The sequence below is a fragment of the Martes martes genome (assembly GCF_963455335.1).
Source record: "Martes martes genome assembly, chromosome: 2".
Taxonomy (NCBI): domain Eukaryota; kingdom Metazoa; phylum Chordata; class Mammalia; order Carnivora; family Mustelidae; genus Martes; species Martes martes.
Window position 1 is genome coordinate 23,259,545 of NC_137889.1, and position 19,702 is coordinate 23,279,246.

The 19,702-nt window shown below is 36.3% G+C and overlaps 1 protein-coding gene across 1 annotated transcript in view; it reads left to right on the top strand.

Moving 5' to 3' along the window:
- ZDHHC2 (zDHHC palmitoyltransferase 2) overlaps positions 1–18,174 on the top strand; it is a gene marked incomplete at its 5' end in the record, with an annotated part of 73,277 nt that extends 55,103 nt beyond the window's left edge. The window contains 5 exons of the mRNA XM_080796858.1: positions 1,869–1,995; positions 2,292–2,384; positions 10,362–10,474; positions 13,195–13,269; positions 15,655–18,174. Coding sequence (XP_080652984.1) covers positions 1,869–1,995; positions 2,292–2,384; positions 10,362–10,474; positions 13,195–13,235 — 374 coding nt within the window. The 3' untranslated portion in view covers positions 13,236–13,269; positions 15,655–18,174. The remainder of the gene's footprint in view (positions 1–1,868; positions 1,996–2,291; positions 2,385–10,361; positions 10,475–13,194; positions 13,270–15,654) is intronic.
- Positions 18,175–19,702: the final 1,528 nt, after the last annotated feature.

The following is a 19,702-nucleotide window of genomic DNA, read 5'->3' on the forward strand; positions in this document are numbered from 1 at the left end:
CTTCACAATAGCCCAAAGTTGGAAACAATCCAAATGTCCATGAAAGATGAATGGACAGAAAAAATGTGCTACTTTCTAGACGAATGTTATTCAGCCTAAGATGAAATGAGATACTGATGCACACTACAACATTCATGAACTTCAAAAACACACTAAGTAAGAAGCTGATCTGAAAAGGTTAATATAATATAGTTTCATTTATGTGAAATATCCAGATTAAATAAATCCATAGGAAAAAAAAACCCATAGTGGTCATTTTCAGAGGATGAGAGAAAGGGGGACTAGGGAGAGACTGCTGAATGGATATGGAGATTTTTCTGGGGTGATGTGAATATTTTGGAACTTGGTAGTTAATTGCACAGAATTGTGAATGTACTAAGTGCCACTGATTTGTTCACTATTAAAATGGTTAATTTTATATTCTGTGACTTTCACTGCAGTTTTAAAAAAATAAGTCCTACAGGAGAAGAGCTAGAAATATTTGTAACACTATCTACATGGCTAGAGCGCAGAAAGCTAAAGAGCAAAAAATATGCTATGAGGTTTGAGAAGTAAGTAGGGACTAAGCTAAGTAGTATCTTCTAGACTAAGATTAGGAGTTAATCCTTATGATCTCAAAGGACACCTCAAGCTGAGAGACACCATGATTATAGTAGTGAAGATTAATTATAGTATATTGTCAGTGAATGTTAATTTTTGACATTCAGGTGAAATCTTACTACAGCAAATACACTTCAGTAATTTCTAGACAAAGTATCTGATTTCAGATATGCAAACAATGACTCATGGAACACTACATCAGAGGCTAATGATGTACTGTATGGTGACTAACATAACATTATAAAAATTATAATTAAAAAAATTATATGTTGGATAAATTATAGTTCATCAGAAGAAAATGAATTATTTCTAGAAGCATTTAACTTCTGAGAACTTTTAGATTTAACTTGTAACACTGAAAGGCCTTCCTTTGGACGAGATGGTCCTATAATTATATTAAAAGCTATATAACCCAGGGTGACAAATGCTAAGGATCTTGCAAATGGTCACATTTTTTGTAGTACCCTGACTCTGTTAGAATTTTCTTTTTTAAATAATGGACAAAAAAATCATTATACTTCCATGTTTATTCATGTTCCCCAAATAAAAGTTTAGACTTTGTCTCTCAGCATTATTTGAGAAGCATTTGTAGCATAATGGAAGGGACACTGATCACCTTGTTCACATTTCACTCTGTCATTTATTTGCTGTGTGATCTTGGACACACCTCACAACCTCTCCGAACCTTGACTTCGGAGTAGGTATAACCAGACACAGTGTTTGCTTCTGCACTCGATCTTGCTTCACATAAGCCAGTAAATTTTTGGCCAGCTGGAAAAAAAGGTATGCTTGGAGGAGATAAAATTTAAATGAAATTGGAAAATGGAGTTTATTGACTGAAAAAAGGAATTTGTAGAATATATAGAATGTAGAAAGTACAGTCTCATTTGTTAAAAATGTGTAGGTTTGTGTATCTTTACATCCATCCATTCATCTATCCATCCACACGCCTATCTTAAAAAGGTCCAGAAGACGTTAAAGTTTTAATTTATTTGCTTATTTGTGTTTTCTAATTTTTTTTGCAATGCACTGTGCTGCTGTAATAGTTAAAGGATTCTTTAAAAAGGAAAATAAATGTTATCATATCGTATGATTATCTTAAAACCGAATAGATGGTCTGTGTGGCAGAGCTATTGATAATTACATAAGTATTCACAAGAGGCTCGCCATCGATTTTTAGAGTTCCCTCATTTAGTCCAGTAATTTCTATGTATGGGGGTCACTAGATACGTTCTGTACTCACATGGTTGCTCTGCCGTCTTTTGTAGAGGCGTTTAGAAGTCCCGTATTTCGACACGGAACAGATAAGAATGGATTCAGCTTGGGTTTCAGTAAAAACATGCGACAAGTTTTTGGTGATGAAAAGAAGTACTGGTTGCTACCCATTTTTTCAAGGTACTTTGTGGTGAAAATACTCAGGTTTGAAACTAGTGAAAGTAATCTGACAGAAGAACTGTAATCCCGCATAGGAATTCCTGTTCTTTAAAGAATTATTTTATGATTCACTGTTACATGGATGCCAGTTGTCAGTTAACACATCGTCTCCCTAAGCATGCCGTGTGGAAGCCAGTGTCTGATATACGTGTTTTGTCCGTAAGAGAACTGTGGTCTGCTCTCAAACATCCCATTGTGACAGTTTCACTCTATTGTTTTGTTTACTGCTCAGTTGTAAGTTTTAATTTTAATTGTAGTCTAGGTGATGGCTGCTCCTTTCCGACTTGCCTTGTTAATCAGGATCCTGAGCAAGCATCTACTCCTGCGGGATTGAATTCGACATCGAAAAAGTAATCCCATATTTTTTTCTATTTTACTTTCAAATAACATCTCTTATCCTCCTATGCCCTTTGGCTATATATTTCTTTGGAAAAATTAGGAACATAAGATAATTTACTATAACGGTTCCCACTTGGAGTGAGGGGGAGAGGAAATTGCGGTTGGGGAAGGGGCCATGGAGAGCTTTGGTTATACTTGTACAAGTGTTGTTACTCTGGGTGGTGGGTAAACAGGTGTTAATTCTCTATACATTTTGGTTGACTGATATTTTAAATGTGATGCCTAAAAGGAAAGAATATTAAATCCATATTAGCTCCTCTAGTGATCAGGTGAGCAGACAGTAAACTTGCCCTCTGACCCTCCAGGTCCTCGTTACAAAGAGATCAGAAGAATGTCCCTGGATTAAGCTTTGGAGATCAAATGGAATCCCCAATGCCTGCTTGATAGTGTACCATATTCCTTTTTTTATTATTATGAACTATTTTTGCTAAAATATAATGTATTATTTGCCCCAGGGGTACATGTCTGTGAATCATCAGGCTTACACACTTCACAGCACTTACCATATCACATACCCTCCCCAATGTCCATAACCCAACCACCCTCTCCACTCCCCACACTCCCAGCAACCCTCAGTCTGTTTTGTTAGATTAAGAGTCTCTTATGGTTTGTCTCCCTCCTGATCCCATCTTGTTTCATTTTTATCTTCCCTACCTCCCAGACCCCCCACTCTGCCTCTCAAATTCCTCGTATCAGGGCTATCATATGATAATTGTCTTTCTCTGATTGACTTATTTCGCTCAGCATAATACCCTCTGGTTCCATCCATGTCATCACAAATGGCAAGATTTCATTTCTTTTGATGGCTACATGGTATTCCATCGTGTATATATATACCACATCTTTATCCATTCATCTATTGATGGACATCTAGGTTCTTTCCACAGTTTGACTATTGTGGACATTGCAATTATAAACATTTGGGTGCACGTGCCCTTTTGGATCACTACATTTTAATCTTTAGGGTAAATACCCAGTAGTGCGATTGCTGGGTCACAGGGTAGCTCTATTTTCAACTTTCTGAGGAACCTCCATGCTGTTTTCCAGTGGCTGCACCAGCTTGCATTCCTACCAACAGTGTATGGGGGTTCCCCTTCTCCGCACCCTCTCCAACATCTGTTGTTTCCTGACTTGTTAATTTTAGCCATTGTGACTGGTGTGAGGTGGTATCTCATTGTGGTTTTGATTTTATTTCCCTGATGCCGAATGATGTGGTGCACTTTTTCATGTGTCTGTGGGCCATCTGGACGTCTTCTTTGCAGAAATATGTATTCATGTCCTCTGCTCATTTCTTGATTGGATTATTTGTTCTTTGGGTGTTGAGTTTGATAAGTTCTTTATAGATTTTAGATACTAGCCCTTTATCTGATATGTCATATGCGAATATCTTCCCCATTCTGTCAGTTGTCTTTTGGTTTTGTTGACTGTTTCCTTTGCTGTGCAAAAGCTTTTGATCTTGATAAAGTCCCAATAGTTCATTTTTGCCCTTACTTCCCTTGCCTTTGGCGATGTTTCTAGGAAGAAGTTGCTGCAGCTGAGGTCGAAGAGGTTGCTGCCTGTGTTCTCCTCAAGGATTTTGATGGATTCCTGTCTCACAATGAGGTCTTTCATCCATTTTGAGTCTATTTTTGTGTATGGTGTAAGGAAATGGTCCAGTTTTATTCTTCTGCATGTGGCTGTCCAATTTTCCCAACACCATTTGTTGAAGAGACTGTCTTTTTTCCATTGGACATTCTTTCCTGCTTAGTTGATTAGTTGACCATAGAGTTGAGGGTCTATTTCTGAGCTCTCTATTCTGTTCCATTGACCTATGTGTCTGTTTTTGTGCCAGTGCTGTACCGTCCTGATGATGACAGCTTTGTAATAGAGCTTGAAGTCTGAAACTGTGATGCTGCCAACTTAGGCTTTCTTTTTCAACATTCCTCTGACTATTCAGTTTCTTTTCTGGCTCCATATAAATTTTGGGATTATTTATTCCATTTCTTTAAAACAAATTGATGATATTTTGATAGGGATTGCCTTAAATGTGTAGATTACTTGAGGTAGCGTAGACATTTTCACAATATTTGTGCTTTCAATCAATGAGCATGGAACGTTTTTCCATTTCTTTGTATCTTTGTTTCATGAGTACTTTATAGTTTTCTGAGTACAGATTCTTTGCCTCTTTGGTTAGGTTTATTCCTAGGTATCTTATGGTATGGGTGCAATTGTAAATGGGATTGACCCCTTATTTTCGTTTTCTTCTGTCTTCCTGTTGGTGTATAGAAATGCAACTGATTTCTGTGCATTGATTTTATATCCTGATACTTTACTGAATTCCTGTACAAGTTGTAGCAGTTTTGGAGTGGAGTCTTTTGGGTTTTCCACAGAAAGTATCATATCATCTGCAAAGAGTGATAGTTTGACTTCTTCTTTGCCAATTTGGATGCCTTTAATTTCTTTTTGTTGTCTGATTGCTGAGGCTAGGACTTCTAGTACTATGTTGAATAGCCGTGGTGATAGTGGACATCCCTGCAATGTTCCTGACCTTAGGGGAAAAGCTCTCAGTTTTTCCCCATTGAGAATATTTGCTGTGGGTTTTTCATAGATGGCTTTGATAATATTGAGGTATGTGCCCTCTATCCCTACACTTTGAAGAGTTTTGATCAAGAAAGGATGCTGTACTTCGTCAAATGCTTTTTCAGCATCTATTGAGAGTATCAGATGGTTCTTGTTCTTTGTTTTATTAATGTATTGTATCACATTGATTGATTTGCAGATGTTGAACCAACCTTACAGCCCAGGAATAAATCCCATTTGGTCATGGTAAATAATCCTTTTAATGGACTGTTGGATCCTATTGACTAGTATTTTGGTGAGAATTTTCACATCTGTGTTCATCAAGGATATTGGTCTGTAATTCTCCTTTTTGATGGGGTCTTTGTCTGGTTTTGGGATCAAGGTAATGCTGGCCTCATAAAATGAGTTTGGAAGTTTTCCTTCCATTTCTATTTTTTGGAACAGTTTCAGGAGAATAGGAATTAATTCTTCTTTAAATGTTTGGTAGAATTCCCCTGGGAAGCTGTCTGGCCCTGGGCTCTTGTGTGTTGGGAGATTTTTGGTGACTACTTCAATCTCCTTACTAGTTATGGGTCTGTTCAGGTTTTCTATTTCCTCCTTGTTCAGTTTTGGTAGTCTGTATGTTTTTAGGAATGCATCCATTTCTTCCAGATTGTCAAATTTGCTGGTGTATAGTTGCTCATGATATGTTCTTTTTTTTTATTTATTTTTTAAAATTTATTTATTTGACAGACAGATCACAAGTAGGCAGAGAGGCAGGCAGAGAGAGAAGGGAGGAAGCAGGCTCCCTGATGAGCAGAGAGCCCGATGCGGGGCTCGATCCCAGGACGCTAGGATCATGACCTGAGCCGAAGGCAGAGGCTTTAACCCACTGAGCCACCCAGGTGCCCCCCTTTTTTTTTATTTATTTTTTATTTTATTTATTTATTTATTTTTAATTTAGCTCATGATATGTTCTTATAATTGTTTGTATTTCTTTGGTGTTGGTTGTGATCTCTCCTCTTTCATTCATGATTTTATTTATTTGGGTCCTTTTTCTTTTCTTTTTGATAAGTCTGGCCGGGGGTTATCAATCTTATTAATTCTTTCAAAGAACCAGCTCCTAGTTTTGTTTATCTGTTCTACTTTCTTTTGGTCTCTATTTTATTGATTTCTGCTTGGATTTTTATTATTTCTGTTCTCCTGCTGGAACTTTCTGTTCTTTCTCCAGCTCCTTTAAGTGTAGGGTTAGGTTGTGTACTTGAGACCTTTCTTGTTTCTTGAGAAAGACTTGTATCGCTATATATTTTCCTCTCAGGGCTGCCTTTGCTGTGTCCCACAGATTTTGAACTGTTGTGTTTTCATTATCATTTGTTTCCATGAATTTTTTCAATTCTTCTTTAATTTCTTCAATTCTTCTTTAATTTCCTGGTTGACCCATTTATTCTTTAGTAGGATGCTCTTTAGCCTCCATGTATTTGGGTTCTTTCCTCTAGTGATTGAGTTCTAGCTTCAGAGCATTGTGGTCTAAAAATATGCAGGGAATGATCCCAGCCTTTTGGTACCAGTTGAGACCTGATTTGTGACCAGGATGTGATCTATTCTGGAGAATGTTCCATGTGCACTAGAGAAGAATGTGTATTCTGTTGCTTTGGGATGGAATGTTCTGAATATATCTGTGATGTCCATCTGGTCCAGTGTGTCGTTTAAGAGTGCACCATATTCTTAATGCTTGTTCAAAACCTGTAGACATTATCTGAGCCATGTCAGTGGGAAAAAAAGGGAAGGGGTCTTGGAAATTTAGTGTCTGGAGACTTGCCATTGCTTGAAGTCTCTTCTGGTTCCAGTCTGCCACAAATTTGAGGAAGACCTCAAAATTTGATTCTGACTTTGGTACTAACTAGCAAAAGGCAAAACTACTTAAAGTTTAATGTTATATATGAATTTGTAAGTTTGAAACACTAGTTTTTACACGTTTAAGACAGGTTTATTTGAATAAGCCAATACCTCTGATTTTGAAATGAAAGCTGATAGCAAGAGCATAACCATAATATCATTCTTAGTTTCATTTTAGAGATTTTCTTAGTTGGGAATGCCATGTACATAACACCTGTACCCACACTCCTCCCATCTCTTGTGGCTTTCTTATTGATCACAGTACTTCCTATGGTGGAGCCCATCATGACCCCAGAATTTTTCTTGAGTCACCGACCCTGGTAGCCATTCCAAAACATTTTAAATTGTCACCAGATGAAGCCTATTGGCCACCCCATTCCTAGGCTGACCTTTGTACAGACCAGACTTAACAAGTTAATGGGGAGGCCATTCTGATGTGATTTATGGGGTCATTCAAAAGCACCAGAGTCTCAGTGGGCTGTGCCCTCTGAGTTTTGGCTTGTTTGACCATTAAAGGGTTAGGGGTTTTTCTTATATCTTGATGCAGAAAAATCTCCTGTTAATAGATTATTTAGAATGTTTTCACTTTTATAAAGTTTGCTAGTACTCTTCAGTTCTGTTTTTTGCCTTTTAAGTGGTTTTCGTAGTTCAAGGAGGTTTGGGTCTCTGAGGTAGTTGTCCTCCTTCTACTACGTGTACTGCAGGCTTTGGGAGAAATCCTAGTTCTCGCACTGTTGCCCAGTTTAGGTGATCTTGTAACCACTATGGGCTCCTCTTCCCTTTCCTTTAAGTTTTGGGATTGAATTTTGACAGCTAAAGTATCTTTTATGTAATTCTATAATTTCCCCTGATTGGCCCATGTCAAATTAGGAGGGCAGGTGATGATCTCTCCCCTGTACTCCAGAGTTTTATGTCTGTCTCCTCAACATTCGCACTTAAATATCTAAAAGTCATCTCCCACTGAACAGGTGCAAAGTACAACTCCTGATTGTCAGACGTTGACACCCTCCCCTTTTGCTCAAATCTCATTCTCCTCCTTTCTTCCGTATGGCAGTATTGGTGACCCTCAGTCTCCAAGGTGCTCAGGCCAGGAACGTGGAGTCATCCTAGATTCTTCTTTCATTTACCTTGCATTTACTGCATTTACCAATCCTTTCGTGCGCCCCTTCAAAATATGCCAGTAATCCCAGTACCTTCTTACCACCTTCAGACTGCTTTCTGGTCTAAGCCATCATTTCTCACATGGATTATTTTTATGCCTTCCTTACCGATGTTTCTGATTCCATGTTTGCCCTCTAGCCTCTTCTCCATTAAGAATCAGATTGTGTCACTCTTGTGCTCAGAACCCTCCACTGGCTTCCCATCTTAACCAGAGTAAAAGTGAATGCGTGTCCTTACCTTGTCTGGTCTAATCTGACCCCAGTGTCTCTCTGATGTCATCCCTTGCCACTTTCCCATCACTCACAATCCTCGGACACACAGATCTTGTTGGTCCTCAAGTGTACCAGGCCTGTTCCTTAGTTAGTGCCTTTGTACTTGCCAATTCTTCTCCCTCCCCATTTTTCCTCCATGTGTCTGAATGCTCTGTGACCTTTTCTTATTTCTAGCTCAGGTGTAACTTCACGATAGAGACCATCTTTGAAAACTCCTTGTAAAATAGCAACCTGCTCCTCCACTTCCCCATACCTCTCTTTTTCTCTTGTCATAGGCTTTTCTGTCACCAGACTTATTATATATTTGCTATTTACTATTATTCCTTCTCAATGACAATGAAATTTCCATGTGATTAAAAACTATATCCATGGACCTAATCGGTACTCAGTGAATATTGTTGAATGAATGGATCTTTCCTTGCCATTTGTTAGAGTCTTATTAGCAGTAACGAATCTGCAAGGATTCCCTAAACCAGGACCTAGTTACTATGCTGTACCTGGTCCCTCTCTTGAAGAATAATGAGAGTAAAAGAAGGTTGTTTTTTTTTTTTTTTCATGTATATAGGAGACTTGATTTTTATTTTTAAAGATTTGCCTCCCAAATTTCCATAAGGGGATGTTAAAGTTGCACAAAATTGAAATATTTTCAAATTTTAGGTATGAGGTAGTTATTAAGGAACTAAAGCATATCCTTTCAAAAATATAGTATTGTCAAACTCACGTATGTGGAATTATTCTTGGAAGAATTTCAAATATTTTTTTTCTTTTGAACATTATTGTGATTACTATTTCAGAGTATTCTAAAACTACACGTACAGTTTCTATGCCAATATTATTTTTCTATCTAAGTGAAATGTTATTTTCATGTATATTTTTTCAGGCCCATTCAATGTCGATATGTAGCATGTCTACTTAAATTTTAAAACTTACATTCTTCTTTTAAGACTCTTTATGCCCCAAATTAAATGTGACATTTGTAAGACCTGATAATGTCAGATGTTTTCAACATTTCTGCAAGTTAGTGCTCAAATTTGTTGTTTCAGTTTCAAAGATGAAGGATAGAGAATTCTTTGTTCAAGACTAGTTAGGCCACTTTAGAAACACTAGGACAATTTTTCTCAAACTTGTCTTTCCACCATTACCTTCATATATTTTTTTCCATATCCATATACCACTTACAAACCCTTATATTTTTATTTAATGTATTTAGTTAAATTGACACTGAAGCTAATTTTTATCTTTTTTAAAGAACAATGGTTCTTTTTAAGATTTTTTTAAAAATTTATTTGAGAGAGAGAGAGTGATAGAGAGAACATGAGAGGAGAGAAGGTCAGAGGGAGAAGCAGACTCCCCATGGAGCTGGGAGCCCGATGCGGGACTCAATCCTGGGACTCTGGGACCATGACCTGAGCCGAAGGCAGTTGCTTAACCAACTGAGCCATACAGGCGCCCTGAAGCTAATTTTTAAATCAAACATTATATCACTATCATAAATGAAAACTGGTATAATTTGCCATAAATAGAATATAGCTTAAAAAATAAAATTGATGATAAAATATTTTTTTTTTAAAGATTTTTTTTTATTTATTTATTTGACAGACAGAGATCACAAGTAGGCAGAGAGGCAGGCAGAGAGAGAGGGGGAAGCAGGCTCCCTGCTGAGCAGAGAGCCCGATGTGGGGCTCGATCCCAGGACCCTGAGATCATGACTTGAGCCAAAGGCAGAGGCTTAACCCACTGAGCCACCCAGGTGCCCCGATGATAAAATACTTTTAAATTCTAACTAGATTCCCTCACCTGCTAGAGTAAGAGGCAGAAGCCCATTCTCTGTTTTAAAAATGAAGACTTGCCAAAGTTAAAGATTGTCAACTTACTGTATTCAGAAGAATGAAAAGAGAATGGAGGGAAGAATAGTTTTCTTGTTGTGAGTTAGTGTGAACATGCCTTATTCCCTGTGCCCCAAATTCTCTTGGGAATTGGTTTGAATTCTATACTTTGAGAAACACTGCACGCAATACTATTCAAGAGCTAACATATGATTGTGCTATTATTATTATTCAGTCCTGAAAACCATCAATTTCCTGCAAAGCCATTGCGAGAGTCCCAGAGCCACCTTCTCACTGATTCTCAGTCTTGGACAGAGAGCAGCACAAACCCGGGAAAAGGCAAAGCTGGTAAGGCTGTGCTTACTTGGCTGTTTTAATAGATTTTATTTTTAAAAGGTGAAAGTAGTGCAGAAATTCCATCATATTACCTACAGAATCTTTTTTGCTTCGGAGTTGAACTCCCATGCTAAATGTAGAATTATCTTTAGGAACTTCTGTTTTTAAAGTACTTTGATTAATGTCTGTTTGCTGAAGATCATTTTGTGAAAGATCTGCATTGCTTTTATCCCAGTTTAAGAAACAAATAGTTACTACTGCCTATTTAATAAAATGATGCAAATATACACATTTAATAGAAAATTGTAATCAACTCAGACAAAAGATTGAAAAATATCTAGTAAAAAAGATCTTAAATTATATGATTCTTTTACTTGAAGATTTCTATCCAGTAAAGTTACTGCATAATTACCATAACTAGTTATTTCTTCAAATCCCACTCACATTTCTCTTATTATTATTGTTGATTTTAATCTTTAATTCAGTCAGTATAGTTTATTGGCAAAGAAAAGGAAAGGCTTTGAAGTTAGACTGAATTTTAGATCCCAATTTGGACACTGAGTCAGTGTGTGATGTTTATAGTAACCTACTCTCTTTTATTTATTTTATTTTTTTATTTTTTAGACTATTTATTTATTTATTTGACAGACAGAGATCACAAGTAGGCAGAGAAACAGGCAGAGAAGGGGGAGGAAGCAGGCTCCCAGCAGAGCAGAGAGCTTGATGTGGGGCTCAATCCCAGGACCCTGGGATCATGACCTGAGCCGAAGGCAGAGGCTTTAACCCACTGAGCCACCCAGGCGCCCCCTACCCTCTTTTAGATGTAACTAGTTTCCTTCCTTCCTCCTCCCTCCTTCCTTCCTTTCTTCCTTCCTTCCTTTCAACATTTTATTTATTTATTTGAGAGGGAGAGAGCACAAGTGGGGTTGGGGCAGAGAAAGAGAGAGAAGCAGGCTCCCCACTAAGCAGGGACCCTCCCTCACCCCATGTGGGGCTCGAACCAGGACTCTGTGTGATCATAAATGTGTGGTGTCCCTATAAATAAGTATAAAACCATACATCCATGATTAAGGCACTATTAGCCATTTCTGGCTTCCCTTTATTTCTAGTCCTTTCTTTAAACTCTCTTCTAGTGCTGCCTGACTTTGACTCCCTGAACTTTACTTACTTTTTCAAAGATTTTATTTATTTGAGACAGCATGAGAGAGAGAGAGAACTTGAGCAGTGAGAAGGTCAAAGGGAAAGGGAGAACCAGGCTCAGTTGGATACAGGGCTTGATTCGGGGCTTGATCCCTGGACCCTGGGATGAGGACCTGAGTCGAAGGCAGACAGTCAACTGACTGAGCCACCCAGGTGCCCCGGCTCCCCGCACTTTAAAGTGTTTTTTGTTTTATTTGAAATATCTTTTGATTTAGTGATAGTGAAAAATAGTCCTAAGTAAAAATTCTGAAGTCATTAATTAATCTACAGTCACATTCTCCTAAAATACAGGCTTTCTTTAAAGAGTCTTGTTCTCAAGGAATATCCATGCCCTCCAAAGAGCCCCATGGTGTGGGTGTCCATAACTTCATCTCTCTCGTCACCTTCAAATCTGCCATCCCGTCTTCCAATCTATGCGAAGGACTAGACATTGCCTAAACGAAAATTGATGCCACCTATTAGCCCTTTGAATCCATTAGTTTCCTTGGAGGCAAAGAAGTGATGTATAGTTGGGGGTCAATTTTCAGGGGGTAGAAAGACAATGAGCTCCCTTTCTTTCAGAAGGGATTCATGTTACCTCGTATAGCTCTGCATTAACAGAAGCGATTTCTTAGTTTCTGTGTGCTGCTAATCATTTGGCATGTTAGGTTAATTTTCTGTTACTTGGATGGATGAATTAAGAACTTATTTAAAGTTTAAAGAGTGCTACAAAAGAAGGAAGAGAAACGTGAGAAGGGTGAGGTGAGAAAGGGCTCAAAGATCAGTTTCACCAGAATGACGGAGGGAAATGTAGAATTAGGAAGAGCACTCTACGATGATGTGAGGGTTGCCAGGTCCAATGTATCTTTCATGTTTTTGTTAACCCCTCCCACTCCCTTAGGTATATATTTTATTGATTGATTGATTGATTTAGAGAGAGAGGCAGAGGAAGTGGCAGAGGGAGAGGGAGAGAGAGAATCCTAAGCAGGTTCCATGCGGATTCCCCTCTCAGGGCTCGATCCCAGGACCCTGAGATCATGACCTGAGCTGAAATCTAGAGTCCAATGCTTAACCAACTGAGCCATCCAGGCATCCCCTGTATATCTCTTTTTAAAATGCCTTTTGAGGGGCGCCTGAGTGGCTCAGTGGGTTAAGCCTCTGCCTTTGGCTCAGGTCATGGTCTCAGGGTCCTGGGATCGAGTCCCGCATGGGGCTCTGCTCAGCGGAAAGCCTGCTTCCCCCTCTCTCTCTGCCTGCCTCTCTGCCTACTTGTGATCTCTCTTTCTCTCTCTGTCAAATAAATAAATAAAATCTTTAAGAAAAAATAAAATAAAATGCCTTTTGTGACACTGGTAGTTGCCAACACTGTATCGTGTGTATGTATGTGTTTCTGTGTGACCATCTTACAAACCTGTGCTATGTGCAGGGCACCTTTGGAAGCATTATATTGGGGAGATTCAGGGATGGATAAACAAGTCTCTGCCTTATATTTGTTCAAAAGCAACACCTCCCCACCCCCAAAACAAAATGCTAATTTTTGTTCTTTCTTGAAGGTATGAGCAATCCTGCATTAACCATGGAGAATGAGACTTAACTCTTCAAACAAAATAAATTCATACTTGATGAAAGTAAGACATTTTTCCTTTATTTTCATGTTTTATACTTTTAACAGCTTTTCAGTTCTCTTAGGGCAAATAGACCATAAATATTATTGATTTTTGAGTGACTGAAATTTTAAGATGTTTTAGTTCACCCTTGAAATCCTATTATTCATGCTGGAGAACTCCAAATGTGGACCTGGCTTTGGGGTTAGCTAGTGTGTAACATTAACTTGACAAATAATAGAAATAAGTTGATGAACAAAGTTCCTTTTTATAGCAATACACTAAATGGCAAGGATTGTTCCTAAACTATTGAACTTTACATGATGATTTTCTTGTCATATGAAAGGACTTTGTAATTTTTTGTTTTTTTCTATCCTTCTGATATATAGTAGTTATAACCTTGACCATCTATTAGTAGAATCTCACTGGGTCTAAGTGGTGAAAGATAATTATATCTGTTAGTGCAAACCTCCCTCATCCCTATTTTTGGTTACAGTAGGACCCTGTAGCATGCGTTATCCTTAAAATAACAAGGGTTCCAAATCATTTTCTTTAAGCCATAAATTTTTTTTAAACCGGTTGCTCCAAATCAATTCAAATAATCTTTTAAAGATTATCTACTTATAAGCCTCCAGTCAGTACAAAAAGAGCCCCTTTGGAACAAAGCCATAAACATCCAAACAAAACAAACTGTATGTATTGTTAGCATAAACCCAGTGTAGAGTTGAACAGTAAATTTATCAAGACAAATCTTTATTTATAAAACTGCAGTCTAGAATCCTAAAGTCTAAAGAAAGCAAGAGAGGGGAATCTAAAACAAAGTCATTTGTGTCAAAGTGCTTCACCAAATCTGCTTTTTTTTCTTTGTTTTTTAACCTATTTTAAGCCTCAAAATCTGTTTGTTTTTAAAATTTGTTTCTTTGTTTTAGTTTGGCTTTTATGAGTAGCTATGTGATAATTGCAAAATACTGATCTGGCAATTTGCCAGTTGACTGATGTTTTGGTTTTGGATAACTGTATATGGTGGTGTAGTAGATCAGACTAATCATAACTATGGCTAGCATATTGAAAATTTAATCTTAATTTGATAAATAGCAAAGGGAATATTAAATTTCTGGAAGTAATTCTTAAAATGTAACTCTGAATACACGAATCTAAATCACTAATACCACAAGTAAACTATTTTGTAGAAATAATTCTATAAAGCTATAAGATTTCATAGGATTTTTTTTCAGTATTTTCAATCATTAGTTCTAATTACCAATGTTTCTGAGGTCATATGTGTTAAATATTTTACAGGTTTACAGAATAATATGTGTGTAAGTCATAGACTTCCCAGTATTTTGACATAAGACCAGTGTGGTTTGATGATCATTATTCTCAGTACTTTATACAATACCAGACACATAGCTGGTTCTAAATAACCATTTTGTAAATAAGTGATAGAATAACATAATTAAAATAAAAAATCTCATAGAAACTTGATTTTATTACACATGAATATATGACATTAGTGGTCATAATAACCAAATGGCAGCATGAATCAGCTGTGGTGTAAAAAAATTTTGTAATTTTATGATGTAGTGTTTTTCATTCTATTGACCTAACCAATGACATTTAAATGTTTCTTTAAAAAATTGAATTTTCCGAAGGTAGCTACTATTCCAAATAGTTTTTAAAAGTTTCACAAATAGTTTTTCCTGCTTTACCTCTCAGACTTGCAATTCAGTCAAGTTATATTATTATATATTATAGTAAATAATGTTACCTGATACTGATATGCTTAATTTAATTATATTACTGAATATTTTCATATTCTCTTTTCTTTTTGAAGTACATTAGTAAATCACCTGTGGGCTTTTTATAAAATATTAGTTCATCATACTTTGCAGATAGTTATGTACCTAGACCCATAGCAGCACTATTCTGTAAGTTACATTATCTTTTCAGCCTTCCCTCCTACTCAAGTAAAAAATGCTGTGCTTGTACACACATGAAATTTCAAAATTATTTTCCTAAATCCCTATTCCAACTCAGCTGTCACTCCTAAATTCCTACTGTCCTCGGACACATGCAGAAAGGAACACTTTGGGGGCCTCAAACCGGGAGCATTGGCATCAGCTGGGAGCTCAATAGAAATGTATGATTTTGGATGTAGACCTACTGAATCAGAATCTGCATTTTCTGCATTTTAACAAAATCCTCTGGTCTTATAATATGCACATTATAGTTTGAGAAGCACTGATGTAGAGCTCTGTATTCAAGAGCATATCTGAGCTCTCTAGCCCAGAAAACAATTTTGAACAAGGAATGTTAGTCAGCAAACGTTGAATGAATTGGTTTAGTTTTTTTGTTTGTTTGTTTTTTGTAGTTAACACAGTAGTTTCATGATTTCTGTTTCATTTCAAGGTATCAGTGCTGTAGGTGGAAGGAAGAGGCTTCCCACAGGAAGGCACCATTGGCCTGTTGCTCCCATTGCCCTTTGGCTGGATGTGCAGAATATGAATTGGTTAGTTCTCTCTAAGCTGTTGCTTAAAAAACATAACGCAGTTTTTAATCCAATATATAGATTGTTTCAACTAACATGAATTCCTGTTAAATATTAGGAGTAATTAAAGTTTATGAATCAAGGGCAGAAATACCTTCTATCATAAAACCTTGGAATAAAGTCATGGGCTAATTTTCACCCAAATATTTGGGTAGTGCAATGTATCCACGTAAAAAGCCCTTTAATCATCTGATTTTCTGATTCAGAAAATTGAGCCTATTAAGATATTGAAAGTTAAAAGATTTCAAATTACAGTATAATTCCAGCTTTATTAGTTACCTGGGAGGTGGAGGTAGCATATCAGACTTGTTCATTCCCTCTCTTGTGACTCCAGCCCCAGACTGAGTGAACTATAATGACTATGAATTCATTATAAATTTTAAGTGGCCTACAGTTGAAAATTACCACCATTTTTGTCAGACTTCAATCTAATTCTAGCCTTTGTTCACTGCTGGAAAAGAAGTATGATCATTGAAGCCTGAGCTCACTGATAAGTAACTAGCTAACAAATTTTTATCACAACCAATACATTACAATTACATCCAAAATATTTTTCGTCTCTTCTGATCTTCTTAAATTGAGGGAAGATCTATAAAAACAATTACGAAGATTGATTTATAATGTTCTTTTTTTGCCAGTCTGGCTTTTTTAAAAGTCTCATTTTTTTTTAGGTTATTTGTTCTCTTGAACATAGCAAAAATAATGAATTTGTTCAGGATTCTTAATGGGCCAATAGTTTAATCCTCCATTGGTATCTGTATTATCTCTGTGTCCCGTCATCAGAAGTATGACAGTTAAACTTCATAGTTCTTCAAATACTTAAGGTTAAATTATGCAGATCATTAAAAGAAATCATGTACTTTTAGAAATTTAGTTCAATATGAACTAAATGATGTGCTGTTTGGAAATTGAATTTAAGGTAAACTAAAGTGGTGTGTTTGTTGATGCCAAAATGTTCGGCTTCAGTACATATACTAGGAAGCTCTTGTGCCTTGTATGCACTATTTGAAAAAGTTTTCTTTTTTTTTTGAGTGGAGTGTAAGTTTTGTAAATGTTAGAGATTAGAATAAGCTTTAAACATTTTTTGGTACTGATTTTGAGAATTTAAAGCAGATCATCTTTTACAACTTACACAGCTAAGGAACTGGTATTTAATCAAAAAGAAAATGATATTAAACTTTTCAAAATCTGAATTAGACAAAAATGCAACACATAATAGACTAGTAGACCAGAGGATAATGGAGTAAACAAGATCCTTGCAAATATTCATTCTTTCTAAAAATGTAAAGTTTTATATTTAAATGAGTTTGTGAAAGAATCAATGTCAGCCAAATCCATTTTATAGATCATTTGAGTGTAATTCTTTGAATAATAGGATGGCACTCTTTTCAGATTTTTTTTTAAATTTTTTTTTTTAAAGCTAAAGACATTGATCTGACAATCTGTTTCAGGAACTATCAGAAGATATGATGCATTTTTACTTTTTACTTTTAAAGCATTTTTTGGTCATCATTTTTTTATTACCTGAAGTGCCAGATTGGAACCTATAGCTACTGCTGGAAGTCTTAAGGGCGACAGCATCACGTGATGTATTAAGAATTATATGCAGCCAGGTTATTTTCAAAGCACAGTACTATAGCCATTTTTGTGGACAGGATTCTGTGATGTGTTCTTTCTCGTTAAAATAGAAGATAAGAAAAAAAAGGGGGGGGTTATTCCTTACCTTGCTAGAGTACTGTTAAGTTTTTCCGTTAGGTCTTTTGTGTAATTATTGAAATACATGAGTCAGTACACATTAGAATCGGACTCAAAATAATTTTTTTTACAAATAAATTTTTTTCCGTTAAGTTGTAATGGTTCCCTTTTTGTTTTCATACAGTGGGTAATCTTTCAAGTGTTTTTTTTGTTTGTTTTTAATCTAGGTGGTTATCATTTTTAGAGGTGATGGCATATCTCACTAGATATGCAGTACGTAGTTTACCTGAGTGAATAAAGCATCAAATAGACCTACATTTTGTACATATTTATAAAATTACCTTAAAAACATTTTAAACATTTTGTTTTAAAAATTTTAATTGTTCAACTCAAACCCGAAGACACTTATACTTCAACTATCCTGAGACTCCATTTAGCTGATAATTTTGATTTTTTCCTGTTTTTAAAAATTCTACCATATAGGTAAAATTTTTAAGAATTTTTTAAAATGTTGTACAAATACTTCATATACTGTAGTTAACTATTTGCCGCTGTGCAGTGAAAAGAGGGTTTGTATTTTCAAAGATAAACTTATTGCATCTAAATACAATGATGGGACATTTAAGGCAGTGCTTATCCATGAATTCCCTCCTGTTCTACCATAATAAAGTCTGGTTGATCACCTTTATTAGCTGTCTATATGAAATTTGCCTTTGCACTGACAATCGAAATCACTTTAAAGATACACTTCTAATAGTCTACCAGAGTTACTACAGACAAAATTGATCTACAACCTGGTCAGAACACAGGTCTTCTGAGATAAGTATGTGTCGGTAAAATGATTCTGAGGACAATGAGAAACAGACTGTGAAGCTTGACTACACTGTGTTCAACAGATAAATGGGGAATACGGCATGTTTGACAATAATTACGTTCTTTAGAGAAATCAAATACAACGGATTTATAGAACGTGTTCTTAAAAAATGAAGGCAGTAATCATGTGAGTCATGCTTCGTGAAAACATTGTTACTCCATTATAATATAAACTAGCAGATATTCCCTATTTTGACTTACATGTGTCCCACAGTACAATGTTCAGTTTATTTCCATCCTCAGAAAAAGAGGATATAAGAGGATTTTCTACCATAATGCAGCCTACTACGTGACTAAGAGCTCATCTTTTAATTGTTCTTACACCAACAAAAAGTTAAGATAGGGCTGCTTGGGCAATGCCAAACAAATCACTTTGCAGCTTTTTCTCATGGCTGGAAAGAGACCGCAAAAAGACAACTGGTGACAATGCCCGAAGGTAGATCTTTGTTCTTGTTTGTAGCCAGGATTCAGTATTTGTTAGCTTACTGTTGGGGGAAAAATGTGTTAAGATGAATCATCTTTTGACTTATTTCTGAGCACCATCGAAACCAAAGGGGGTCTTTTGATAAGTGATTTTAAGCTCTGGTTTATGCTATGTAAAGGAGCATCTCATTACCCAGACACTAGCTTATGATTTATAAAAACTATCCTTCATGTTGCATCTTCCAGGGAAGGTTTTACAGAGTAAGGCGCTCTCCTGACCTGAATTTATTAATACTTAACAGTTCTTGTTTGACAGATAAAGGTGCTTAATGGAGAAAAAAAAAAAATAATGCTCCAAAGTAGAATTGTGTTGATGCCGAATTAAAAAATTGATTATCACAGAAAACTTCAGTTCTTCTGTTGTCTTTTATTCAACTATAAAAGAAAAGCTGTTGTCAGTTTAGAATTCATATCTTTTTCATTAAGTATAAGCCTCCTAAAGTCTAGATTAAAAGCATCTTAAATGACCTAATCAAACATTTATTGTGAAAGGTGAATAATAATAAGAAGCAATCTTAATTACACACTAATCTTAATGTAACATGCAAACATGTTTCAGAGTTCTTTAAAAAATACCCTCAGGCAAATAGCGGCTGCAGATGAGCCCAGAATGGCTACAAAGAATCAACTGGAGGAAAGACTGGACACACACTTATGGCTCAAGTATGTTTTTGTTTACGCTCTTTTCACATGGTCTTTGCACTAGTTTAAGACACCAGCTAACAATGAACAGGGTTTATTCTTGTTTAGAAAAAAGAAAACAGAGGTGACAAGTGAAATGGGTATCAGCTCAACCAGAACACCTTACATTTTTACAAGGTTTTAAATTTGACCAACCCAACCCTTTTCTGCTCCATG